The sequence below is a fragment of the Pseudochaenichthys georgianus genome, chromosome 13 (genome assembly GCF_902827115.2).
Source record: "Pseudochaenichthys georgianus chromosome 13, fPseGeo1.2, whole genome shotgun sequence".
Lineage (NCBI taxonomy): Eukaryota > Metazoa > Chordata > Actinopteri > Perciformes > Channichthyidae > Pseudochaenichthys > Pseudochaenichthys georgianus.
In genome coordinates, this window is record NC_047515.1 from 1,291,136 (window position 1) to 1,311,800 (window position 20,665).

General features: G+C 43.0%; 1 protein-coding gene across 1 annotated transcript in view; it reads left to right on the forward strand.

Annotated features, from left to right (window-relative positions):
- The window catches only part of LOC117457501 (uncharacterized), a 25,760-nt gene continuing 5,095 nt past the window's right edge, over positions 1–20,665 (forward strand). Inside the window, exons 1-8 of the mRNA XM_034097635.1 lie at positions 1–96; positions 10,677–11,136; positions 15,719–15,898; positions 16,121–16,509; positions 16,894–17,043; positions 17,129–17,189; positions 17,383–17,703; positions 18,495–18,591. Of these exons, the coding sequence (XP_033953526.1) occupies positions 1–96; positions 10,677–11,136; positions 15,719–15,898; positions 16,121–16,509; positions 16,894–17,043; positions 17,129–17,189; positions 17,383–17,703; positions 18,495–18,591 (1,754 nt within the window). The remainder of the gene's footprint in view (positions 97–10,676; positions 11,137–15,718; positions 15,899–16,120; positions 16,510–16,893; positions 17,044–17,128; positions 17,190–17,382; positions 17,704–18,494; positions 18,592–20,665) is intronic.

The window sequence follows — 20,665 nt, forward strand, 5'->3', positions numbered from 1 at the left end:
ATGGAAACTAAAGAGGCAACAGCGGATATAGAAAAGCAGGAACACAATGTTCCGATGCAGAGACACGCTGAGGGCACAGAGGAACCTGGTCTCAGGGTGAGAGTGGGACAGAAGGGGCAGAGAACACGATACGGGAGGATGACAGGTTATAGAAACACACGTGAAGCCGGCGTTAGGTCAACATCTGCAGCAGCTTCTCGGTGAAAACCCTCCAGACCTGCAGGAAACAATACAGGTGTTGGGCTGCTAAAGCATTGGGATCAAATCTTTGTATTTACCTGAAGTTATACCAAGTTAAATATCTTTAACATGTGTATCCGTCATCATTTACCGTGTGCTGAAACGAAAGAAGTGAGAGAAGGACAGGTTGTACGAACTGAAAAACACAAATGTAACTTACATTAAGTCGACATCTGCAGCCGCTTCAGCTGCTTCAGCACATGTGGACCAAATCTTTGGATGTACATGAAGTTATACCAATTAACATATCTTCCACATGTGTGTATCTGTCATATTTTACCTTTTGCTTATCAAGTCTGATCTCTCAAGAACGATCTCGGCGATTGAAAGTGAGACGAGAACAGAAGGTGGACAGAAGTGAAACACGAGAGAAGGACAGGTTATGAGAACAGAAAAAAGGACTTACATCGAGGTCAACAACTGCATCTGTTCCACATCTGCTCATCTGTAACACATGTACTGTATCATCCTTTAGCACGTTATGATTTGGTGGCAACGTGACAAGTTTTGGGATTGAAAAAGATTCCCATATGTCTTAATTTAAGGAAGCTATAACAAATGGAATATCTTTCAAATGTGTGCATCTATTGTATGTTACCTCATGCTTATCAAATGACTTAAAGGTGGGGTAGGTACGTTTGAGAAACCGGCTCGAGATACACTTTTTGTTATATTCCATGGAATGCTCTTAACATCCCGATAGCAATGAATATCTGAAGTGCTTTGACAAAAAATCCATAAAAAAAATTCATCTGTAGAAGCCGTTGCGCTGTAAAAAGTACAACCAATCGGATGGCCTACCTGCCTGTCAGCCTTCCATCGGGGCACAAACTTATCTCGTGCCCTCATTGGTCATGTGCGCATTCGTGTGTGTTGGGGGAGGGGCTCTGTGAGGAAGTGGCAGATCTTCTCCGGTTGTGTATTTTCAAATTCTAGCGATCTCGAGCCGGTTTCTCAAACTTACCTACCCCACCTTTAAGCTTATCAAATGACTTAATTTTATTTATTTTTTATTTTGATATACTTTATTAATCCCCGTGGGGAAATTGTTTCTCTGCATTCGACCCATCCTAGTGTTAGGAGCAGTCTGCTGCCATTTTGAACGGCGCCCGGGGAGCAGTGTGGGGAACGGTGCCTTGCTCAGGGACACCTCGGTAGCACTTGGTCTTGCCGGGACTTGAACTGGTGACCTTCCAGTTGCCAAGCCAAGCCCTATGGAGTTCGCCACCACCGCCCAAACCACTATTAATGATTATAGTGGCACGTGAAAGTGGTCTGGGAACAGAGAGGAAAGAAAGTAAACAGAAATTGCTGGAGTTCGGCCTGTTCCATCTTCAGAAAAAATCAGATCTAAAATTAGTTTTAAACCCGTCGATGTGTTCCTGCTCTCATCTTATCACAAGTCATTTTCAATTTTAAACATTACATAGCTTCTATAATGACTTTACAGCCACACAAACTCATCTTCAAGCGTCTTTGGGCTCAAGAAAAGCGCTATAGAAATATAATTTATTATTATTATTATCTCTGCTGTAAACTGGTTTGTTCTGGGGTTTATAAATAATCCACCAACAATAAATCATGATATGGAATATGAAAACCTTTGACTCACAGAAGTCTTTAAAAGCTGTGTCTCATTCTCGGCACCATAAAATACATGTTTCGCTTGATTCTCAAATCATAAAGAATGACATCATTATGTAATTTAAGTCTTTAACAGCTCATTTAGTTTGAAAATATAAAATGGCCCCAATGGAGAGCCGCAGTGACGCTTCCTAAAACCCGGAAGTAAACTCCTTCCGGTTCCTTCGACAAAAACGCAATGCAATTTCTCCATAGCTGGAAATCAGGTCTGCGGTTGAGACACATTTAAGAGACGGATCACGTTTTGTTCAGCCGGATAATATCCTACTTTTATCCTTTTCGAATCATAAATCTAGTCGCCAGAAGCAAAATGCTAACGTTATGCTATAAACAATAGCAGGGTCGCTGCTTCAACGTCACGCCAACTTCTGATCCAAAACTACAGATTCAAAATGGTACAAGTTGAAGCGTTTGTTCTAACAGTTTGCAGGAGGCAGGAACTTGCTTTCAAGCAGAACAGGGAGTGCGGTGGACTCTGAGGAAAATATTCGTTTGGCCAAACGGCGGTACTACACTTCCGTATCGGTCGCTGGGCCCGGAAAGACTTTTTCCCATTGACTAACATCGGGAAAGAGACGTCTGTAAATCGTTGAATACTTTTTTTAAACTAAATAAACTACCCAGTAAGAACATTTGCATAGCCCTTATTAAAAACATTCAGTCCTCAAGTTGTAAAATGTGCTAATGACGTTATTCTGAGAGTTATTTGCCTCTGGATTATGAACGCGGATCCAACCCACGGGTCCGCGCCGCCAGGCACGTTCATGTGACGTGTTCAGTACTACATGCGTTTTACCTTTACCCATGGATGCACAATAAGAACGGATTATATGATTATATAAATACTTTCGTGACGTTTCATTCTCTCAAAAGTTGGGCCATTTTGTCTTCATGCGCCAATGAGCAGCTCTCATAGGAATGAACGAGGCCCCGCCTCCCACGCTGTATCCAGTTCTTATTATACATCCATGGGGCAAACAAACTTAGCGGGAGTGTTTACGTGTTCGGCGTAATGACGTACAACGGCCTCGACAATTTCTGTAGTCCTATTCAGCCACTTGGTAACAACCATCGTTTTTCAGACACGTCAACTCTTCAGAAATCACCAGCGGGGTCTCTGCTGATGGATTTAATGTCGTAGAACAAAACGTGATCCGTCTCTTCAATGTGTCTCAACAGCAGACCTTAGTTCAGCTAGTTTCAAAACCCTATGGAGAGATCCCCTGGCTTTTTGTCGAAGGAACCGGACGTGGTAAAATGCTTACTTACTTCCGGGTTTTAGGACTGCGGCACTCTATATAGACAAATATGATTTAATATAGTTGTTTTCTAAATTTTACTGAGCATTGTTTTTGAAGAAATCATCTTTGGCTTTGTTATTGTTAATATTTTAATGTTTATTTATTAATTGATTTATATTTAGTATTAGCTAATTATCAACATCTGTACAGTATCTAGAAACTAAACAGATGTAATGGAGTAAAAAAGTACAATAATGGCTTGCTAAATGTATTATAAAGTACATGTGAATAAGTAAGGTAAAAGTATGCAGGGTTGGGTTGTAACGGAATACATGTAATCAGAATACAAAAAATCAAGTAGGCTAAGTGTATTCAGCTCGCGTTACATTTGAAAAACGAGTAATCTGATTACAGTTACTTTGGTAAACCTGAAATGAATACATTTTGGAATACTTATTGGAATTATTGGTGGAAAAGTCTCCTCACAAAATGTAATATTCATAACAGGTGTTGTGTCAAATTATGCACCCCCTGGCCTGCCGTAAAAAGCACCCCCCCAAAAAATGCTTCTATTAATCCCTCAAGCACTTTGGAGGGTATAGTTGTAGGACTAGTACCAATACATGGAGCACGTTTCATGTATGTGACACGTTGTCAGAGATAGCAAGGCGTGCATATCGTGGCAACTAGGATGTTCATGAAAATACAAATGTTTCTATTAATCCCACCCTCAAGCACTTGATGTAAACATAAACAATACATTGTAAAGCACAAGTATACAGACAGGATGTCACAATTAAATAAAAACATATATTAAATAAAAAATTAACTGAAAAATAAGTGACGAAGGAATGCAAAATCCAGGATTCGACAACCCAACCATCAAAAAGACAACATACAATAGCGGACTATACGTTAAAATGCGCGTTCCCGTGTCATGGGGTGCATTTCACGACGGGGGTGCATCATTTGACACATCGCCGGCAGATGCAGAGAGAAAGGGAGATCTCTTTTAAAATATATTGAAAGTTAGAAACGGAGATGGTCGGATAAAATGTGAAAGATAAGGTTTATGTAGCATTTCTTTATTGTCGAAATGATGACATTTATAACGGGATCAAATCAAAGTGAACGGCCTGCTGCTGCTGAAGGCATGGGGCAAGTGACTGGAACACGTTTTAAGAGTTATTACATCGTTTCAGATAATAATAATGATAATTAATTCTATTTCGAGGCGCCTTTCAAAGCACCCAAGGACACTTTACAATTCATAACATATTCTAAGGAAAGGTTTAAGACTGTTCACCAAAACATACCCATCTGTTATGGAAAAAGAAAGTATTCCAAAAGTAATCTGAATACTTTCTAAAGACACGTAACAGTATTCGGATTACTTTCAGAGCCATGTATTCAGGAACTAATTCCATTTACAAAGTAACCCTCCCAACCCTGCAAGTATGTGTAAATAGTATTTAAGACTTGAGTTAATGTACCGAGTTATTTTCCATAATTGTTTTTCCTGAAGATCGATGTTCAATGCAGGACATGCGGAGTATTAATACCTCACACGCATGAACTGAATACTTCTCCTATTACTGAGTTAAAGACTTGAATGCGTTTTTAAAGACATCGTCTGAGACTCAGGGTCTGATTGGAAAGCGTTGATTGGTCCTCAGCAGTTTTTCCTGGAAACTCATCTTTCCTAACAGACCATCAACGCACCGCCAGAGGTGAAGTCACTTTTATGGAAATGAGGAAGACGAGTGGAGGCAGGACGAAGGCCAAACCTCCACATCATCTGTGGGGATATTATTAGTCTGTAATCCCCATCATTATCATTATCAGAGGCACGCTCCACTGAGCTGTCCACAATGTGTTCCCTTTAAGTGGAGCTGCAAGAAAACACGTCAACTATTTTGATATCTGTCAAGAGTTAGTCATTTTTTAATTTCAAAATGTCTTTAGATGCTGTTCTCAGCCTCTCAAAGTTAGAGATGTTCTCTTTTTCTCTGTTCTTTATCATGCTAAGGTGAATATCTTTGCTTTCAGACTAACAAAACAAGACCATTTAAAGAATCACCGTGGACTTTGAGAAACATCTTCTGCTTTTTTCCAACATTTCTTTGACCAGAAGACTAGACATCTTGAAAACTCAGCGTCCACACGGCGGCGTGCGTTGAAGCTTGCCGACGGGCGTGTCTGAAACTCGACCAACAACCAATCACATGAAGCTCCCGCCCCGGACACACAAGCACGCAGTTTGATTGGCTAGAGCTTGTACTGGCATATGATTTGATTGGCTGACGCTTCCGCCGAAGCTTCACAAGTTGAACACTGCTCAACTTTTGAAGCGAGCAACGCGAGAAAGCGAAGCTCCCACAATGCAGTTCGGCAAAGCGTTATTACACTTTGATAACTATTTTGGTAATAAGTCATCTTTAGATTTGCTTTAATGTTCAAAAAGCTCTTTATCTTTCTCATCCTGCCTGTGCTGCAGCACCTCTTTTCACCCTCTGTCTGAAACCAGAGTCCAGTCTGCTCTGATTGGTTACTGGCCGGCTCTGTTGTGATTGGTCAACCTCTTAGAGATGTCCTGCCTCTTATCCTATCAGGTACAATGTGTTGGAGCGCTAGCCAATAGAAGCGCGTTGGTTACACACTGAAGTCACTATGCAAACCAAGGTGTCCAATGAAGGCGTTAAATACCCAACATTATAATGTGTGTGTTAGACAGAGTAATATACAATAGTCACTTGATGAGAGAGGTTAAAGTTTAAAGTGAAATAAATAACTTGTTTTTTCAGGTTAAGATGGTCACGACTAAAATCTGAGCAGAACTGTTTTTCTCCTCTAACAGCTGATGCACCGTGAGTCCTGAATGTGTGTCGCTTTGTTCCATCATCAGGTTAAACCGCGCCGCCCGTCCAGAGACAGGGTCGGTGATCCTGAGCGAGAGGAGGGTCTCTAAAGAGGGGTGATCAGGCGTGAGACGTCGGTCCGTCCGTCCGAGAGGACATGATCACTGGACGAGGACTCTCAGGTCAGATTCACTCATCAGACCTTTCGACCCACGGGCCTCGAGAAATCACTTTAACACAGGTTACTGTGAGGTTGTTTCGTGTGATCTTGTTCGAGCCATTTCCAAAAGATGGCACACAAATACTGACCTCAAATTAAATACAGAAACAAATGTAATGTGAAAGCTTACAGTATTTATGACATATTTGTATAAAAGTGTATTAGATGGAGAAATCACTTTAACACTGATTATATAAGGGTTGATTTTGCGTGACTTTTTATAACTTTTTTTCAAGCCACGTCCAAAAAGATAGCACAAAAATACAGAACATTTTTTAAAAGGTTGAAAGGATATTTCGGACTTCTTTTTATACCAAGTGTATTAATTGGAGAAATCACTTGAACACACATTACATAAGGTTGTTTTTGTATAACTTTTTCAAGCCATTTCCAAAAGATGGCACAAAAACTCAAATTAAAATAGAGAAACAAAATGTAAGGCGAAAGCTTATTTATGACTTCTTTTTACACCAAGTGTATTAATTGAGTTCTTTTAAATATAGTTCAACACACGAGCAAGTTGCAACTCAAAAGAAAGTACAGCAGGCGCAATTTAATTATACTTGCTATGACAGGGCATTGCAAAATAAAAATGTATTATCGCATTATACTACAGCTTTAAAACATAAATCCTTTTCTCTTGAATTATTGATGCCTCTGGGGTTCGGACTTCCCAAAAGAGTATGTGTGGCTCTTCTTATTGGGTTTCGAGTAAAGTATTGCAAGGATCACTTACTGTAGCATGCTTTCCGTATTGTACTTGGCGTTCCTAACATGCACATGTATCGATCCACACTTCAGTCAACGAAATGTGGCCGTCTTTCTGTTTCTTTTAAGAAGATTCCTTTTGGTTTTGTGGGTAAAAATCTCCCTCATTGTGGTTTAAAGCGACACTTGTTCTCTGATCAGAAGGGAAACCAAAACCAGTCAATCCTAACAACTATTGTGTGTTTCTCAAAGTCCAATATCTCTAGTTGTGCAGTCGAGCTGCGTTGTGATTTAAATATTATAAAAAGTGCATGAATTGCACCATCATACTGCCAAAAGTACTCTCGTCTATAGCCCCAAATCTGAATTAATCTTCGTGAAATTAGTCCCCACCAAATTTACTATGTCCTGCTTTTAGTTTGATTAAGCCTACATCCCATTAGCACCAATCTTCAAAGCCAACATGGAGTTTGTGAACAGACCTGGAAGCCACGAATGGGCCGTAACGAGTGCCTGAAAAGCTGAAGGCTATCACTATATTTCCTCCTCAGGCTTTCATGTCTTCAGTGAACCACAGGGGTCCTTAATCCAGGAAGAGTTAACCTCCTCTCTGCTCGGACAGACAAATGGACACCAATTAGGCAAAGGAAGGGACGGGGAGACACCCGGAGAGAGGAGGAGGAAAGGAAGCTGACGGAGGGGAGAAGACAGGAGGCAAAGGTCAGACTTAAAGTCGGATCAGGACAAAAAGAGAGAGAATCTTTGTTCCTGAAACTTTCAGAGTCTCTTTCCACAGTAGGGGGACACATGTTGATTGAGAAGAGACGTGGAGAAAGGGGGACACATGTTTGATGTAGAAGGACATGGAGAAGAAGGGGGACACATTGTGATGTAGAAGCACGACAGTGAAGAAGAGGGGACACATGTTGATGTAGAAGAGACATGAAGAAGAGGGGACACATGTTGATGTAGAAGAGACATGAAGAAGAGGGGACACATGTTGATGTAGAAGAGACATGGAGAGAGGGGACACAGTGTTGATGTAGAAGAGACATGAAGAAGAGGGACACATGTTGATGTAGAAGAGACATGAAGAAGAGGGGACACATGTTGATGTAGAAGAGACATGAGAAGAGGGACACATGTTGATGTAGGAAGAGACATGAAGAAGAGGGGACACATGTTGATGTAGAAGAGACATGAAGAAGAGGGACACATGTTGATGTAGAAGAGACATGAGAGAGGGACACATGTTGATGTAGAAGAGACATGAGAAGAGGGACACATGTTGATGTAGAAGAGACATGAAGAAGAGGGGACACATGTTGATGTAGAAGAGACATGAAGAAGAGGGGACACATGTTGATGTAGAAGAGACATGAAGAAGAGGGGACACATGTTGATGTAGGAGAGACATGGAGAAGAGGGGACACATGTTGATGTAGAAGAGACGTGAAGAAGAGGGGACACATGTTGATGTAGAAGAGACGTGAAGAAGAGGGGACACATGTTGATGTAGAAGAGACATGGAGAAGAGGGGACACATGTTGATGTAGAAGAGACATGGAGAAGAGGGGACACATGTTGATGTAGAAGAGACGTGAAGAAGAGGGGACACATGTTGATGTAGAAGAGACGTGAAGAAGAGGGGACACGTGTTGATGTAGAAGAGACGTGAAGAAGAGGGGACACGTGTTGATGTAGAAGAGACGTGAAGAAGAGGGGACACGTGTTGATGTAGAAGAGACGTGAAGAAGAGGGGACACGTGTTGATGTAGAAGAGACGTGAAGAAGAGGGGACACGTGTTGATGTAGAAGAGACATGAAGAAGAGGGGACACGTGTTGATGTAGAAGAGACATGATGAAGAGGGGACACGTGTTGATGTAGAAGAGACATGATGAAGAGGGGACACGTGTTGATGTAGAAGAGACATGAAGAAGAGGGGACACATGTTGATGTGGAAGAGACATGAAGAAGAGGGGACACATGTTGATGTAGAAGAGACATGGAGAAGAGGGGACACATGTTGATGTAGAAGAGAAATGAAGAAGAGGGGACACATGTTGATGTAGAAGAGACATGAAGAAGAGGGGACACATGTTGATGTAGAAGAGACATGAAGAAGAGGGGACACATGTTGATGTAGAAGAGACATGAAGAAGAGGGGACACATGTTGATGTAGAAGAGAAATGAAGAAGAGGGGACACATGTTGATGTAGAAGAGACATGGAGAAGAGGGGACACATGTTGATGTAGAAGAGACATGGAGAAGAGGGTACACATGTTGATGTAGAAGAGACATGAAGAAGAGGGGACACGTGTTGATGTAGAAGAGACATGAAGAAGAGGGGACACGTGTTGATGTAGAAGAGACATGAAGAAGAGGGGACACGTGTTGATGTAGGAGAGACATGAAGAAGAGGGGACACATGTTGATGTAGAAGAGACATGGAGAAGAGGGGACACATGTTGATGTAGAAGAGACATGGAGAAGAGGGGACACATGTTGATGTAGAAGAGACATGAAGAAGAGGGGACACATGTTGATGTAGAAGAGACGTGAGGAAGAGGGGACACATGTTGATGTAGAAGAGACGTGAGGAAGAGGGGACACATGTTGATGTAGAAGAGACGTGAGGAAGAGGGGACACATGTTGATGTAGAAGAGACGTGAGGAAGAGGGGACACATGTTGATGTAGAAGAGACTTTACTCCTGAATCTGTGATTGCAGAAGTCATACAGTTGAAGTTACTATAAGCCCCTGTGTTTCGTCAGTACCGTGGAGTTATTTAAAACATTTCTTTCCATAACAACTAGGGATGTCCCGATCACCTTTTTTTGCTCCCGATCCGATTCCGATCATTTGATTTTGACAATCTGCCGATACCGATTTTTCCCGATCCGATCTTTATGCAATGCATTAAGAGAAAAAAAAGGTAACGGATAACGGCTGGTCATCCAACGCGATGAGTTCAGCTATCTTGGCTGTTATCTGTGTTGGCCTTGTTGCACTGTTCTGGGGCAGTTTCTCTTTCCTTTTGAAAGTCTCTGAAAGTGTCAGTTGTTTCAGTGCCGTTACCTGAGTGGCCGCTGTGTACTCGCCGTGTTGTTGTTGGTGTTTGTTTCTCAGGTGGCGTATTAGATTGGTCGTGTTGAACGTAGCTCTGTTCTTTCCACCACGCGGAACCTCTGCCTTGCAAACATTGCATCTGGCTGTTACACTGCCTTCGCTTTCAATTTTATAATACTTCCAAACTCCTGACATTTTCTCTGTCCTGACATTTGACTCCCGAGTCACCAGCTGAACGTAGCCTCTCGTTAGCTTACTGCTACTATTAGACACTGCGCCCACTCTGTTGCCAGATTTCAGAGAAATAAGCAACCAGGTCTGAAAACAAGCCCAACAGAAGCAACACATACATGATGTTGTGTAATTTTAAACGAAAACTAAGTCCTCAGGATGACTTTAAGACGTGAACATGGTCATTTTTGTTTTGTAACATTAAATTAAAAAAAAATATTTTATAAATTTTTTTTTTTAAAAATCCCGATCCCCGATTTTTTTCTCCCGATCCCCGATCTTTTTTAAATCACGTGATCGGCTCCGATCCCCGATCACGTGATCGGATCGGGACATCTCTAATAACAACGTATCAAAATGTGTATACCCTGAGTTGTTCTTACACCACTGCACAATTATGAATGAAAGTCAGTTAAAAACTTTGATTTTCTTTTTTTCACATGATTGGTTTTTGCCCCAGGAATGCCACACTGCAGTCCCTCCAGTCCTGGAGCCGCTGTCAGGCGAGGAGCCGTCACCAGCTGAGGACCACGAGCAGGACTCCTTCAGACCTCTGATTGGCCAGCTGACGGACCAGTCATCCTGTCTTGCTGCTGACCACATGGACTCGGCCATGGAGCAGCTGGTAGGTCAACCATCGGCTCACTCTTCCATGATTGGTCAGCTACCTGGTCCGATCTCGACAAGCTTTGATCACGGCGGCTGGGACTCCACTCTGAGCCGGATGATTGGGCGACTGTCCCATCAGTCCAGCTCTCATTGGCTGAGTGGTGTGCAGAACGTTTATGCAGGTCAGCTGATGGGCCGTGTGCCTTTGGAGCAGTCGGCCGCGTGGTCGGAGGAGGGTCTGGAGGGGAGTGGAATGAGGCCGCTGGTCGGGGAACTGGACGAGTCAGCAGGCCGGCAGGGAGCCAGCTCAGGTAAAAGGAGAGACTTCATTATAAACAGACTCCAACCTTCCACTGGTTAACTTGAATCATTTCTTTACAACCATTTCTCTTTGCAGTCAGTGGCGGCCGGCCCATAGGGCATTACAAAAAATATATATATATTAGGGGTGTAACGGTACACGTACCCGTACCGAAATTATTCGGTACGGGCCCTTCGGTTCGGTACACGTGTGTACCGAACGAATATAACGTTAAACGTAAAAAATTGAGAACGTGAACAACTTCTTGGAAGTAATCTCAGGTGCTGCGTCGCAGCGTTCAGAGTAATTTGCTCCCATTGGGCTCAGCGCGTCATAGAGCGAGCAAGTCATTTCATTGGACGAGCTGGTCAGAGGCCTTTGATATCAACTAAAGTTGGTATTAAATGCTGAAAAATCCAAAGTAATGATATTTTCGAATGGCAAAAAGTTACCATCTGTTCTACCCAATATTTGTACTGCACAAGGGACTGACATTGAGAGGGTCACTACTTACAAATATCTGGGATTTCTTATTGAACAGAACTTGTCTTTCAAGTTACACACGGAAAATGTTGTTTCAAAGCTAAAAATAAAATTAGGTTTCTTTTACAGGAATAAATCCTGTTTCTCTTTTCAGACAAGGAAACATCTGATATCTGCAACGTTGTTACCTGTATTAGATGATGGTGACCTGCTATACATGAATGCCTCTGACCAATGCCTAAAGAGCTTGGATACTGTGTACCATTGTGCCTTACGATTTATCACTGGATGTGGATATCGAGTACACCATTGCACTTTATATGCTGCTGCTAATTGGCCATCTTTGTCTGCTCGCAGACTTTCCCATTGGTTGGGTTTTATTTATAAATCTCTGCTTGGGTTGGTTCCCTCCTACATTTGCACATATATGTGTCAAAGAGAAAGTCCATATGGCCTGCGCTCCCAAGATGTGATTCAGATGCTGGTTCCTACAGTGAGAACAAAACTGGGAAAAACAGCTTTTAGATATGCTGCCCCCACAGCTTGGAACAATGTACAGAAGGAGCTGAAACTCTCAGATTTAGTCACTATGGGGAATTCAGGTCCATCTTAAAGGACAGAGAACACGACACCATTGGTCGATGTGAGTGCTCGTATATCCTGAAATCGTTTTAAATGTTGCCAGTTTTTGAACGATTTTAATAGTTTGTTTTACTTCGCATATTGACTGGCTAATGTGCCATTTGATTTGTGTTTTACAGCTGTATTTGTCTGCCTTTCATGTCTGTGTTTTATATGTTGTAACTTTGTACATGCTGCCCTTCTTGGCCAGGTCGCTCTTGGAAAAGAGATTTTAATCTCAATGAGTTTTTTTACCTGGTTAAATAAAGGATATATATATAGGAATGCGTTCAAATGTAGTTAGTAATTTGAGGAACTGTCGAAATGGCGAACGCAGATAAAGTTGAGCTCGAAAATCCTCCAGCATCATTGAAGTCTCAGGTTTGGGAACATTTTCATTTCGCAGTTACGAACAAGGATGACTGACAAAGACTGGTGGACCGACCCAAAGCTGTTTGTCGGCATTGTTCAACTAACATTGGTTACGCGGCTGGCAATACATCAAAAGGCATCACCCGAACGTGAATATAACCGGTACCAAAAGACTGAAGTGCAAACCCAACTCCCGCTAGCATTTGAGCCTCCACCACTCGAACAAGTTCAGACCGAGCCAAAGCTATTACAAACGCCAAATATCCTTATGTTGCCATGTTAGCAAAGCGCTACCTGGCTGTATCTGCTACCTCTGTCCCTAGCGAGAGGGTGTTCTCCACAGCAGGAGACATTGCTAGTGCCAGCAGATCTGCCCTTTCAGCAGCCATGTGGACAAGTTCATCTTTCTTTAAACAACATGAAAATACAATGACAAGCAAGTCCTAATGTCAAGCTGGCTGTTTAGGTACTAGTACAGTACAGTTCAGATACAGATTATTTCAGTTAATCGAAATGCTGCACCTTAATGTTTATTTTATTATATTTTATATTTATTTGAGTGAATATTCAGTTTAATAATAATAATTAAAAACCCAAAACTAATAGTTTGTTTTGTGAGTACTTGTACAGTAAAGTTCAAATACAGATTATTTCAGTTCATCAAAATGCTGCACCTTAATGTTTATTTTATTATATTTTGTATTTATTTGAGTGAATACATTATTCACAGTTTAATAATAATTAAAAAAAAATATGTTATGTTTTGTGATAATTTTTTCTGCTGTACCGAAAACGTACCGAACCGAACCGTGACCTAAAAACCGAGGTACGTACCGAACCGAAATGTTTGTGAACCGTTACACCCCTAATATATATATATTTTAAAAATATATTTTCCATTTTTATTTTTAATAAACAAGGTAAATATTATATAAAATGTACAATACAATACAATCTACAATAAAATCTTGTTTAAAATTGTGTTACGATGTCTAAAGTTACTGATAAGTCACATGTTTCCTGTCTGGCCTTGCCCTTGTATCATTACCCTCTCTCGTCTGGGCGCTATGCACAGCGCCCAGACGAGAGTGCAGCAGAAGCCAGCTGTTGCTATCTTTAAACTATGCCGCCGAAACATAATTTCAGCCAATCAGCGTCGTCAGATCTGATGGTCACAGGGCGCCTACGTCAGCGCCCGGTGCAGTCTGTGAGTTGTTTGGACTCGTATCCAAGGAGACAAAACAGGAAGCTGTCATACACTCTGGAAGCTATCATTAGCAGCTCCGAAAACTCCGTTTTTGACATAAAAATGGAATTATGGATTATCAATATTTTTTTCAAAGTGACAGACGCATTGGATTAACCTATGGATTAACATCCAGCCGCGTTTCTCGTTTTTGATCAGATAACAGCAAAAGGTGAGCATATCTCCGTGTTTTGCTACCTAAAGCTACGTCGTGTGATGTCTGTATTTGCTTCCCCTGTCGCGAGTTCTGATTGCTCAGTGCTGACCGCTCAGTGATGACCGCCCAGTGGTGACCGCCCAGTGATGACCGCCCAGTGCTGACCGCTCAGTGATGACACTTATATTTCTAGAATCTCAGTTTGTTAGTTAAACTTGTTTGTGCATATCCGATAAGTATATCAATTGATTTATACCTAAAGTGCGTTAGCATTTTTTCGCTCAGGGCTCATTGAGACGCTTCTTGTGAGTCTTGTGTTTTGTTTTGGTAAACATGGATGGTTCATATCATCAGTTAGCTGAGTTTTAAGAAGCCCTGAGACACAGTTTCGTGAGGAAAAAAACGGGGGGGAAAAGCCCCTTAACAGGTTAAATGGGAATTAAATCATTTTAAGTAATTTTGAGTGTTCCCAAAGCCCCGGTGTTCTGCAGTTTGTGTGGGCCTACTGTACAGTTGCACAGTTTATACTGTAGAAACTATGTCCAGGACAAGGTGTTTGGAAGTTTTAGAAGATTCATAGCTAACCACACTGAAGATTATGGAGGTGTTGATCAGTCTTCTCATATTTGTAAGCCTCAATTTGTCCTTTGTCCCCCCCCCCCCCTTTAATATCACCAAAAGTCATGATTTTTCTTTCTCAATTTTTTTTAGCGGGGGAGCATCCCCCCGGACCCCCCTAGTATTGTTTGGTCACCATTTCCACAGCCCCACCTAAAATATTTTCCACCAGCCGTCACTGTTTGCAGTTATTGTAGAAGCACTGTTCCATGTTTAAACGTGTGCTGATGGCAGTCTGTATGTTTGTTGGCACTCAAACATCTATTCACACAGCTCTTTAGGATGAAATGCAGTTGAGTCCAAATAAAGTGAATTGCTCTAAACCGGGTTATAGCAGCATGAAGTGATCACAATCAGAAAATACATTGATGTTCAAAAGTTTGGAATCTCTTTACACTTTTTCTCGTTTTATTCATTACATTTGAACAGAGATAACATCATTGATTTTCTTAAGAGGAGAATAAAATGATTACATCTTTGATCTTAGATGATTTCCCCACAGTGTGACATGAATTGTTAGTGACTAGCTATCAATATTAAATCACTAAGTTTAGATTGGACTCTAAATATTGAGTTTCTCTTAGAGCCCTCTGCACTCAGTGTTGGCTTTAAACGGTGATCTGTCAGTCACATGTCCAGCTGATATTCACACAGTGCGTCCACTAACATTCTGTTTCTGTTGAAGTTTAAAGAACAGCTTTGCTAGAGCAGTTCAGTCCAGCTTGTTAGAGGTATTAATATTGTACACTTGACACTGGACCAGAAAGCTTTTGTCATTTAAATCGGCACACATGTTGATGCTAAGCTAACAGCTTCTCTCGCCAATGACTGCTGATTTCTTCTGTTCTTATTGAACTGTTGCTCAGTTACTCTGCCCGTTACACTGTCAGTCTGGATGTCTTTAAAGAGGACTTTCTACAAGCTTAATGCATGAACGGTCATTCAGAAGTATAGAGTCGTCCTCTCATCTGACTGAAGCTCTGGTGGCAGCCGGAGATTACAAAGTGTTTTAATGCACTGTTTGTCTGCTTATCCACTTTCTCAAAGTAGGAGAAGAGGTTTAGAGCGTTCATCATCTCATCTGATGTTTTGCAGATGAACGAACCCACGCTGATCTTGGTGTCTCAACTGAGGCCAGTGTGCCGCCGTCTTACCCAGTGTTTCCTCCTGAAGCCTGGCCCCACAGCGCCTCTCCCCCAGGTGTGAGTCCACTGCAGCAGAGCCTGCTCATACAGGCAGCATCACCACCAGACCGGGGTCCAGAGAGGACTGAAGGTGAGCTTTCCACCATTCAAGTCATTACAGCCAATTCTAAAATGACCTTATGATGGTTATATCAAGGGGAGTATATTACAACCATGCACAATATGTCACTTCAGCCGAGTTGAAGTTTGATTTAGGAAACTAAATGTGTCAGCCTTCTTATATTTGCATGACTTGTCTTACCCAGTAAGAAACTATGTGCTTCATCTTCATGTTTATCCCCATCTCGTTCAGACTCATTCCACCCGCTACTGGCGGAGGTCCCCCACAACGAGACAGCAGACCCCTCCATGACCTTTCACCTACCTGACCACCATGTGCCTAGCTGTACTGAAGGACGGCCACACAGCAGGGGGGAGGAGTCTGAAGCCAGCTCTGAGCCGTCCCCTGAGCGCCTCCGAGCAGAGCAGCCGGCCAGCTGCAGGGCCGCCCCCCCCCTGCATGGATCCTTCTCTCAGCTCATCACTTCCCAGTGCCACCCCCCTGAATCTGAGGAGGAGCTGACTGCTTTAGCCATTTGTGATGATTCACTTACTGTGGGCGAAGCAGATAAAGGCAGAGACTCCATTTCTGTTAGGGGTGGAGATTCAGTCCCACTCAGTGACCTCTCTGAGGGGATATCGGTAAGATTGTGTTTTTCACCTTGATAAACTTTGAAAGAGCGTTGTCTTTTAGAAATGCACTGACTATTACAATGCCCCAAAAGGAAACACTAACTTGTCAAAGTTCCCAGTGCAATTTGGGTTTTGATATGTACATCTGATCACCACTGGCACAGGGCACTGCAGAAATCAGCTCAAGGCTCAAAACAAGCCTTTCCAGACAGAGCATCTGCATTTTATTTCCATACCTGATATATTATGATTCAATAAAGTTAGACACAAAACGAGATGAATAAATAATTGTTATGTTATCGTGTGTGTGTGTGTGTGTGTGTGTGTGTGTGTGTGTGTGTGTGTGTGTGTGTGTGTGTGTGTGTGTGTGCGCGTGCACGTGTGCGTGTGTAGGACGCTGCCAGAGAGAAGGGCATCCTGGAGCAGTCAGAAATAACACTTGTGAGCCTGGCAGACACCACACTGCAGGACCACGACACCACTGAGGAGGACCCCCATCCAGGGGGAGGGACAGAGGGGGGGGAGGAAGGCCAGCCCACAGAGGTGACTGTCTGTACATGTTTTAGACTACTTGACTTCAGCGGAAGGCTTCCCTGTGATCTCTAAACACAAACCATGTCTTCTGCAGGGGCCGCGGTCCACGTTGTCCCTGAATGGCCCTCCAGAGGACAACAACCAAACACACCCAGGTAACCGCAGCACTTACAGACTGAACAGACTGAGATAATAAACTGTTGGTAGTGCTGCTTGTGGGGAGTTTTGCTTTGGACTTAAATATGGATATGATCATGAATAAAAAAGTTATAGTAATTGACATACAACACAGATGTATTCCCTTTTTCAGTCAGAACATTGTGAACTTGAGAACCCTTCCCTCCCTAGACTCTCAGTGTGGTCCTGGCAGGGGCGTGGCGGAGGTCCAGCAGCAGAGGCTCAGAGCCCTGCAGCAGAGATCCTCCCTCAGAGTGGAGGAGATCAAGACCAGAAGGGCTCTAGCCAAGGTGAAACCTGAGATCCAAGGTCCATCTGAAGCCAGAGAGAAGTCTGCAGGAAAAGCATCTCCACCAGGCAGCTGTAAGGCAAACAGGAAGTACCTCAACGAACCTCAACAAAGGCCTAATGCCCAGGTGAAGGCTGAGCTGCATCCAACTACTGAGGAGTGGGATATCATCACGCAGAAAAAGACCCTGCATCCCCCTCCAGGTATATTAACCTAATACAGTATCATACTATTTGACACTTTGGGTCGTATCACATTGATGTACGAGCACCGCCTAAAAGACCAAGTATACCTTGGTGGGGTATCTTAGCAATCACACATTTTGTGTCTCCTTTGTGACATAAAAACAGCTAGTCCAGAAGTCATTCATATTCCAAACTTCAAGGTTTCTGATCTGGTGATCTAAATCAGTTGTAAGATATTAGTTCTGAGCCAGAAAAACAACTAATGGGTCAAACTGATACAAATACTTTGACCTCTAAATCAAGTTGTGTTCATAGAAATGGTATCACTCGAATGTGCACTTCTGACCTTTTTGGAATGAAAGCAGCGGGGAGATAGATGGGGTTTGGTAAGGATTTTCTTTAAAAAATGAAAGCTAGAATAAAAACATCAGAAGTGTTCTCTGTTCTGTAATATGTACAAATACCCAGTCACTCGGAGAACATCAGATTGAGTTCTGCTCTTTATTGAATGCATGAGAAAACGTTTACAATGAAAGAGATTGTACAATGGCTCACGTGCACAATGGCTCACGTGCACCTATTAGGTACAGCACAGAATAAGGTTACAGGAGTTTCCCTGTTTTCTGATACCAATTATACGTCTGTAGCCTAAATCCTTCATTAGGTTACTTTAAAATATATATTGGTATGTATTGGTCTTACGTTAACAGAACCGTGTTGAAATAGGAGTATGACTACCTGTTAACTTTCAAATGATTGTCAGCCATCAGTGGACATCAACATCCTGTGCCATGTCTTTGTCCCCTCAGTGGGGGGTCCCAGGCTGGACCTGGAGGACGAGGTGAAGGACGTCACACCAGAGCAAAGGAAACGGGAAGCTTCTGTAATGCACAGCAGAACTCAGAGGTACATGAAGGTTTAATAGTTCTACTTCTATCTTCACCAAAACTTCTCACTGTTAACGCCCAACAGCTGATGTTAGAACACTCGTTCACTTGTGTGGCCGTTGCAGAGCTCCACTATGAAAGTCAGGAATGGACCACGATAGACGTTTATTTTTGGGGGCTGTTTTCTTTTAGCATTATTCAGTAGAAGACGGACAGTAAAAGCAGCAAAGGGCCACTACTCATTGGCTCATGTCAGGTGCAACATGCTGCCACTATTTGGGTTCCTCAGGCCGACATGGTGATTATTGTGCCGCAGCCAATGAAGCAGGTGCTTTATGACAAGATCCAGATTTGCTCTTACAACTATGCTGTGAAGGGAATTCAGAGCAATTGATTAAAAACACGATGATGATGATGATGATGATGATGATGATGATGATGATGATGATGATGATGCAGCAGCATGCCACCGTCAGTTCTGCTGAACTCAGGTCTGAATATTAACTGACTCTAAGGCTGGCCATAAGCATGTCTGCCCTCCAGGAAGGCACCAGGCGCTAGTTTAAGATTAACATGTACAGGTGCATCTCAATAAATTAGAATATCGTGGAAAAGTTCATTTATTTCATTAATTCAATTAAAAAAGTGAAACTCATATATTATATGGATTCATTACACACAAAGTGAAATATTTCAAGCCTTTATTTGTTTTAATCTTGATGATTACGGCTTACAGCTAATGAAAACCCAACAATCCGTATCTAAATTAAAAAATGACCAACACAAAAAAAAGGATTTTTAATGCGGAAATGTCGGCCTTCTGAAAAGTATGTTCATGTGTTTGCACTCAGTACTTGGTTGGGCCTCCTTTTGCATGAATGACTGCATGAATGTGGCGTGGCATGGAGGCGATCAGCCTGTGGCTCTGCTGAGGGGTGATGGAAGCCCAGGTTGCTTCAGCGGCCTTCAGCTGGTCTGCATTGTTGGCTCTCGTGTCTCTCATCTTCCTCTTGACAATACCCCATAGATTCTCTTTGCAGTGGTTCCCAAACGGCGTGCGTGGGATTTTGTGACAACAATACGTTATTATTGCAATAGAAAACTACACAAAAATAATTATTTTTTAATTTACTATATCAGTACTTTGTAGGTTTATATGTACGTAATCTGCGCGACTTGCGCGTCCACATCTCCACGTGCAGTGCTGCATAAACACGGCTGAGTCAGCGATAACTTTCGAGGGGTGGAGGTATGCCCATTACGGGGGTAGCAGTTCCAGCAGAGAGCCCCAAACTTTCTTTTCCCTGGCGACATCAACCAGCTCTGACTGGGGGTCCCAAGGCGCTCCCAGGCCAGCGAAAAGATATAATCCCTCCACCTGGTCCTAGGTCTACCCCTTGGTCTCTTCCCAGCTGGACGTGCCTGGAACACCTCCCTAGGGAGGCGCCCAGGTGGCATCCTAACTAGGTGCCCGAACCACCTCAACTGGCTCCTTTCGACGCGAAGGAGGAGCGGCTCAACTCCGAGTCCCTCCCTGATGACTGAACTTCTCACCTTATCCCTAAGGGAGACGCCAGCCACCCTGCGGAGGAAACCCATCTCGGCCGCTTGTATCCGCAATCTCGTTCTTTCGGTCATGACCCGTCCTTCATGACCATAGGTGAGGGTAGGAACGAAAATGGCCCGGTAGACAGAGAGCTTTGCCTTCTGGCTCAGCTCCCTTTTCGTCACAACGGTGCGGTAAAGCGACTGCTCCGATTCTCCGGCCCATCTCACGCTCCATTGTTCCCTCACTCGAGAACAAGACCCCGAGATACTTGAACTCCTTCACTTGGGGTAAGGACTCATTCCCTACTTGGAGTGGACAGTCCATCGGTTTCCTGCTGAGAACCATGGCCTCAGATTTGGAGGTGCTGATCCTCATCCCAGCCGCTTCACACTCGGTTGAGAAACGATCCAGTGAGTGCTGAAGGTCTCAGACCGATGAAGCCATCAGAACCACATCATCTGCAAAAAGCAGTGGTGCAATCCTTAGTCCACCGAACTGCAGACCCCCTCCCCCACGACTACGCCTCGAAATCCGATCCTTGTAT